Here is a 7,302-nt window from a genome sequence, read left to right as displayed (position 1 = left end):
GAGACAGTCGAACCGAACGGTTCGGACGGTTTTTATAAATCGTTCCATCCCTAGTATAGTGACTGCTTTAAGTGGGTCACTGTCAGTTAAAGGCATGTTTTAGAGTCTCTATATTTCAGTTAACGATTAATCAATGCCATTTTTTGGCCCCAATACCGATACCTGGCTGTACAGTATCGGCCGATAACATCTGTTTAAAATTGATGTGTGCGTATATATATTAAGAACTGCAGACTACTTGGATGTAAAATAATTGCCATCATGGCTGTCAAGCTGCTGCATACCTTTGTGAAAGAGGGGAAAAAGACTAAAAGTGAATCCAGTAGAACTTTTTATTGCCTACCATGAATAGGTGACAATAGTTGAATAAACTGTTGGCTCTCAAAATGGTATCGGTGCCAATTAAACAAGATTAAAATGATTCATTATGTCAGCCTTACATCGTACCGTCGATTCTTTGGTGCTATTAGTTGCTGGACTTTTTCTCTCTAAATGTAGTATGATAATGCTTAAAAAAGTAGTAATAATTTTATTTTGATAAAGGTGAGCAGGAACAGACCTGTAGGCCACATTCAGGGACAGGGGCTGCCTGGAAGGGTTGTTCATCACAGCAGAATGGCCCTGCACACAAAGGACACACATTTACCACAGTAAACTGATCAGAAACATTTGAACAAATTAACGACAAACTATTGCAGTGGGAGATGCAGTTGTAAATGTCTCAACAACTCTTCAAATCTCTACGTTTCTTCCTCTCTGCTATTCTATCTCCCTGAGCTGCTTTGAAGGATGGAAAAAACTCTTGCAAAGAGTTTGATGAGCGGAGGAGGGAATGAGCAGCTGAGATCTCGCCAGAGCTGTGTGCGCAAGTAAAACGGCGACATGCAGGTAATTCAAAAACAAATCCACTCAGGTAAGTAAGCCAGTAATTGTAATTTAAACAAAGTAGGTTTAAACTTTAACAATTGTCCCGTATTTCCGAGGGAACAAACTGGAAGACGAGCCTGGAGAGCTACCTGGATGAGTGTTTGACAACATCGTAATGGTGAAGCCGAGGAATCCCACATCCACCATCTGGTTCAACCAGTGCTGCTTCTACCTCTACTTTGTCTCCAGACAGGAGCTACAGCGACATCCTGGAATCCATCGACAGAAAGCTAACCAGCCTGGACGCCCGCCTCGCCCTGCATAAGGAGTTTCAAGCTCTGAGAGAGTCGCTGGAATACAGCCAAGCTCAGCTGGCCTCTGTTATGCTGGAGAAGGAATAAATTGAACTTTTGCTGCTAAAAGCGCCACATCAACCAATCCGAGAAGCTGATCTGGGAGCTGGCAGGGAGTCAGACACAGCACTGCTGATGCAGAGCGCTATGATCACTCCTCTGAAACAGTTTATTAACGCATAAATTAACTTCAAATGTAGAAACCTGCCAGCAGAATATATTTGCTTTTATTATTCTGGTGCCTACAGATAGGACCACAGACATGAAAAATGCTAACATCTATTTTCCACTCCTACCAATAGTAGGGGATAAACCCCAAGAGGCGAGCAGGCCTGAGGCAGCTGCTGCTGGGGATTCCCAGTGACACCGCCGGTATGTGGGGGTCTGAGCGGCTCCCACAGAGAAATAATATTTGATGAAAATGGAGAAGCATCTAAAATGAAGCAGCAGGAGCCATTTTGCTGCTGAAATTGTGTACGGTGAACGTAGCATTAGGCTTCAGATGAACACCCATAATCCTCTGCTGCATCACAGTTTGTACCACATGACCAAGGCCCTCCTCTTTTCTGTCACCCAGATGCTAGCTATTAGCAGTTAGCAGTTTACGTCAGCCCAGTTTTAATTACCAAACCGATACCAATGTTATAACAGTCCAACCCTGAGATGTTAATGCTGATATATAATTCACCCCTAGTTATAAATGATAACGTTATTGTGAAATATCGGGTCAATAGAACTTACGAGCAGGTCAAGGATCCACGGGGTTAGAGGTTCAAAACCAGGGAAACGGGCCCCAAGGTCTTTCAGGAGACGGATCAGTACTTTCACTCTGAAGATTAGAAAGCCAACAGGAAAGTTCAGGTGGGTGAAGTAGCAACAGAAAAGCGTGCAGCACAAATTGGTGTCTAAAGAATAGTTCAAATACTCACGTTGACTGAGAGGCATTCTCCTCAAACCAGCGGGCGTGGCGGATGGCAGCCAGGGCGCTCTGCAGCACCTTGATGTCCACTAAAAACAATACAGAACATATTATATTTATTCAAGCCATTAAAATACTGAAATGAGAAATTCTAATGTCTTAAGCTCATCTCGAGTGCATTAAGAAAACTGTATATAAGTTAATATTTGATTAACATTCTTAGGCTTCACAAATCATTTAATCTCCAGGTATACCGTTTAAAAATGTATTTTTGTCTAAATTAAAAATGCAGAACTCTGCAAGTCCAAATAAACTAATACAGATTTCATAGCTTCAAATACTTCAACCAAATTACAAACTGCACATACTTTAAGTTTTCCCTGGATTTCAGGTGGCAAGATGGCACCTTTAGCCCTTTCATCACAATATTTTTATCACTGCTGCTTACCTGCACTTTAAAATAACTTTTGTTAAGTTCAACTCTCTAGACTATTTCATTTTTTAGTTTACACTTGTGTGTTCAACCTGACAAAATAAAATCTGTCCAAATCTAAGTGTGATGCTGCAGTTTAAGGGAAGTTTTATAATTTGTGTGGGTGTGGTGCGTTGTGTGGATGGTCATACGGTGCAGTTCTGGGTCCAGCTTGCGCAGATTGGGCGGGACGGTGGTGATGAGAATCTTAACGGTAGCATCAGCAGAACTTATCTCAAAACCCGTCTCATTGGTCAGCATGGAAAGCACTGAAAATAAGACATGGACAGTCAGGACATTAATGCTGTTCAACTATGGAAGAAAAACAGTTTAATTGGAATCTGCCTTTTAGGCTTGTCCCGATCCGATCCACGTATCGGATCGGGACGCCGATATTGGCAAAAAATGCGTATCGGCAAAGCATGTAAAATGCTGATCCAGACTGCCGATCCAGTTTTAAAAAAAAAAGACGGTCCGTATTTTCCAGTTTCGCCGATTGAAACGATCCATTCCACTATTTTGCGCCAGTGTTTCCCTGTTTTGCATTTTTATTAAAACTTACAGTAATACTTGCACCTTTAACTGTTTACGGTTTTACTGCTCACTGTGCAATTTCAGATTGCTATTCATAATTTTGTCCAGTTTGTGTTTATCTCTTAATAAACAGGTAAGTTTGTTGTTACCAAGCATTGTGTTTTATTCAATCTCACCTAATTCAGCTGGCTAGATGTTATCAAGAGTACTAAAACCCTTTTCAACATGAGTCTTACAACTAAGGCTAAATACTTTAACTTAAACTTAAATACATGCTCGGATAGGCTGGTATCGGCCAGTATCGGTATCGGATCGGAAGTCCAAAAACAATATCGGTATCGGATCGGAAGTGCAAAAACCTGGATCGGGACATCTCTACTGCCTTTTTTTTTTTAACACCGAATTTTAAACAGAATTTTTTTTAGACATTGAATTCCTTACACTATAAAAATTTAGCCAATGAAATTAGCTCATTTGGTCACGTGACACAGCTGTGATCGGCTCAGTTGTTTCACCCAGTCTGATAAGAGGAGAAACTCTAATAGCTGTCTGTTAGTAGCTAACTGACGTTTTGTAATTTTATCTGTTTTAACAAAAAAAATTCCTCATTCAGCCAGAAACAGCGCTGAGCGCAGCTTTTGTGTCACATGACCAAATTAGCTAATTTCATTGGCTAGAAGCTGCTCGACTCTATCGAGTGTGGATTGCTTTGGCTTGAGTTCAACAAAAGGTCAACACTTCTGAGGCTGAATTTTTTTCTGGTAATTTTTTACCAGATAAAAATTGAGTCTAAGGAATTCAATGTCTAAAAAAATTCAGTGTTAAAAAAAAGGCACATTGTAATGAGACTGTTTTTTTTTTCATATTCAACTTGGGTTTAAAATTAGATTGAGCAACTTTTAATCCTAAAGCTTTAGCAAAGGAAATAAACAAAAATGATGCTTTAATGTAAAGGAAATAAATCTTAGACATAAAATTTGAAATATTTACCATGATCTTCACACTATTGCTCACATTAAAAGCATATACATTCAATTTAAAACATTTTCCACAGATAAAATCTGTATTGGTTGCTTTCATCTCAACTATTTTGAAATATATAGTTTCGGAAAAACTAAAGAGAAAACCTGACATGTATGCCATGTGCGACATGAAATCGAGGTTGAGGTTCTTCCGGACAGGTAATAGATCACAGCTTTTAGAATTGGGATAGTTCCATTAAAAAACCACCACCCCAATAAGGAAACACCCTCGGGGAAAAACCCATGAGAAAAAAACCATCAGAGAATCACATATTTAATACAGAAGTGATCATATTCTAGCCTTTAGATGGTAGGAAAACGCTTTCTTGGCTACTCGGATTCCACCAGCTGGCTTTATTTTTCTTTCATTTCTAGTTTATTAAGCCTCTTTATTAAGGGGCGGTCTAGTATAGTGATTTGACAAAAGCTTTGTCATTCTCATGACTTAAAATCACTATAATCACCTTAAAAAATAAAATAAAATAGGAGCCCTTGAGAAAAAAAAGGGCTGGTGAGCCAAGATTGAGTACAGATTGATATTTCAGAGCTCCTGCAGGTTTAACATTGTTGCTTTAAAAACCACATCTGCTACTAATGTTGAGCAAAATCAGATTATTAAAGGTTTTGGACATTGAAGAACTCCGTTCCAGCAGACGTTACTTCATAAATGGTGGATAAACTTTGCAAATTCAAGTACTACGGTAACGCAGCATAGCTAACGGCTAAAACCAGAGCCACGAGGCGACATATTTCAGAAGACCAAGACCCACAACCTGAGAGCCCTGATATCACTGAGCCGACATCCTAACCTCTATATGAGGGGAAATCTCTAAAATTATAAGGGAGGGAATGAGAAGTGCACCGTCTGAAGAGTTCACCACTCTCAGAGCTGACGTCAACGCAGTGAGGGCCGAAATAGCCGGTAATGATGCAGAGGTGTCTGCTTTGGATTACTTTAGACAGCATGTCTCTAAATCACATAGAAAGAGAACATTAAGGAGTTTAGAGAACCCATGAAGGCCATGGACTACAGACGGACCATTCCCACTACGATAACTGGAACTGAACCGAAGCTGCAAATGCTAATATAACAACATTTATCAGTAGCTATGAAATATTCTGTCTTTAGCTGCTTAAATGCCAACAGTGATTATGTTCAAAGTTACTTTACTAAACTGGACATTTGAAAGGCAAATTACAAAAGATCACTAAGTCACAATCAGTCATAATTAAGCTGTAGTGATATCACTAGTAGATTTTACTCTGTGGTCAAAGTCAATGGCTGAAATTCACTGCTGTAATTGGGGTGGGTGGGGGGAATCACCCCATATGCTTGAGAGTGGGGTGAGGGGGTGAGGGAGATTTATACATTTTTAAATATTTTTCTAACGAAAAACACGCATAGACCCACTATTTTTAAACATGGGTCGACCCGCTAATAATTTGAGCATTGGGCTCCCTTCCCACTGGCAAAAGAAGCTGGAGGGGAGGGTCTAACCCCATGCTGGCCAGAGGGGGGTGCACTTAAGTATTGCAGTGCTGTTATTTGAAGGAGAGGAGATTACATTGCATTTTATTTTAAGTAGAGGAGAAGGAAGGCTGGGAACTAATGTGTTAAAATAATTTGCTTTAATAGCATTTCATTTCATAGTCACAATATGAAGCATTTATATTTATTAACAATTCTGTAAAAACATATTGCTCAAGCATACCGTTTCATAGCTCGCAGACCAGTAGTTTATTACCTCAACTTGGAGGCCATTTTGCTTATAAAAGTCATAAAAAAAAAACCTGGAAAAGGAGCGCAGACGACATCAGTGAGTGAAAGAAGCCTTCTGTCAATATTACCTTCTGTGGGGTCCTGAGTGCGAAGAGTCTCAACAACTTTGTTCCCAAGAGCAGCTACTGCCTCCACTGTGAAAGATTAAAAGACATTTTAAAATGCACAATTGTTTTCTTTTTCTTTTTTTACATGGTCGTTTAATTCTGATTAAGGATTACATTAAGCACGGATGCTAACTGAAATAATCCCCAACCAAGATAATAATCAGATCTTTAACTCTAGCATAGTGATTCTAAAATAGTAAATTTGCTGAAAGAATAAACCCTCGTGAAGGAGCCTAAACTGTACAGAAATTATAAACATTTTCGATTTAAATTAAAAATGTTCGTAGCGTGTAAATCTGTTCTATCCAGAGAGAGGCAGTTTGGGCTTCACCAAGTTGAATACTATTTAAAAACCCCAAAAACCTCATACTAAGCACATTTTCCCCAATTAAACTGTTACTTGATAACTTTGTTAAATTTCTACAAGCCCAGACACTGAAGAAATTAGGCTGATGCTTTAATCTATTGCATTTCTCAATATGTGTACTTGTGTGTTCTTACGCGCTCGTGAAACGTCATTTGCACCAGCGTTGATCCAATTCACAAGACCGAGAAGAGAAAAAGTCTCCGGATGCATTTCTTCGCCCCTCCCTCTACTCAGCATGCATCAGTGCAGACCTGTGCTTTATCCAGCTGTCCCAACATGAACCGCGGAAGCAGCAGCTTAAAGCGGAGCGCCGGTTAAAATTTCACTTTCTGTAGCCATTGTTCTACAAAAATTGTTTTTTAGATAATTTGAGGCGTGAATATTATACTTTTAAACGTGACTATATAGCCAATTTACTGATTTAGTGTGTAATTAGAAAAAAAAGATGGAGGGTTTATGTTGGTTTATTTGGCAATTGATTTGTGTTAATCTGACTGCTTAATCCTAATTCCCCCACTAAATGAATGGATTTTATTATCTAGACACCATTAATAACAGGAGGTGAAATACAGATCCAAACCAGCTTTGAATGTGGTGATGTCACGAGTACGCGTCTGTTCCAATTATTCTGCTTGCTCCGTTCTCTACGTGTGCATACTTTCTGTGTTCTAGTCAAGAATGGACTCGGCAGGAAAACGAGTCCATTCTGGCATTCTTGTGAATTGAGAAACAGCCTATGTCTATCAAAAATTTTGGTTAGCCTAAAAATCTCTTTAACAGGAAGACATTTGACCCTTTATGGGCATCTGTCTTGTGCGAGCTCAGACCAAACGTGGTGTCTAGGGGTGTAAATAATAATCATTTTGTATCGATGCATCGAT

The 7,302-nt window shown here is 39.4% G+C and overlaps 1 protein-coding gene across 1 annotated transcript in view; it reads right to left on the bottom strand.

The window, feature by feature from the left end:
• The window catches only part of ilf2 (interleukin enhancer binding factor 2), a 25,058-nt gene that overhangs the window by 8,155 nt on the left and 9,601 nt on the right, over window positions 1-7,302 (bottom strand). The window contains exons 6-10 of the mRNA XM_015379834.1: window positions 6,016-6,081; window positions 2,764-2,880; window positions 2,150-2,228; window positions 1,962-2,049; window positions 560-621 (exon numbers count right to left, since the gene is read on the bottom strand). Coding sequence (XP_015235320.1) covers window positions 560-621; window positions 1,962-2,049; window positions 2,150-2,228; window positions 2,764-2,880; window positions 6,016-6,081 — 412 coding nt within the window. The remainder of the gene's footprint in view (window positions 1-559; window positions 622-1,961; window positions 2,050-2,149; window positions 2,229-2,763; window positions 2,881-6,015; window positions 6,082-7,302) is intronic.

The sequence above is a fragment of the Cyprinodon variegatus genome, unplaced genomic scaffold (assembly GCF_000732505.1).
Source record: "Cyprinodon variegatus isolate N-32 unplaced genomic scaffold, C_variegatus-1.0 Scaffold201, whole genome shotgun sequence".
Lineage (NCBI taxonomy): Eukaryota > Metazoa > Chordata > Actinopteri > Cyprinodontiformes > Cyprinodontidae > Cyprinodon > Cyprinodon variegatus.
The sequence above is the reverse complement of the archived record's forward strand: the minus strand, read 5'-3'. Positions and strand labels throughout refer to the sequence as shown.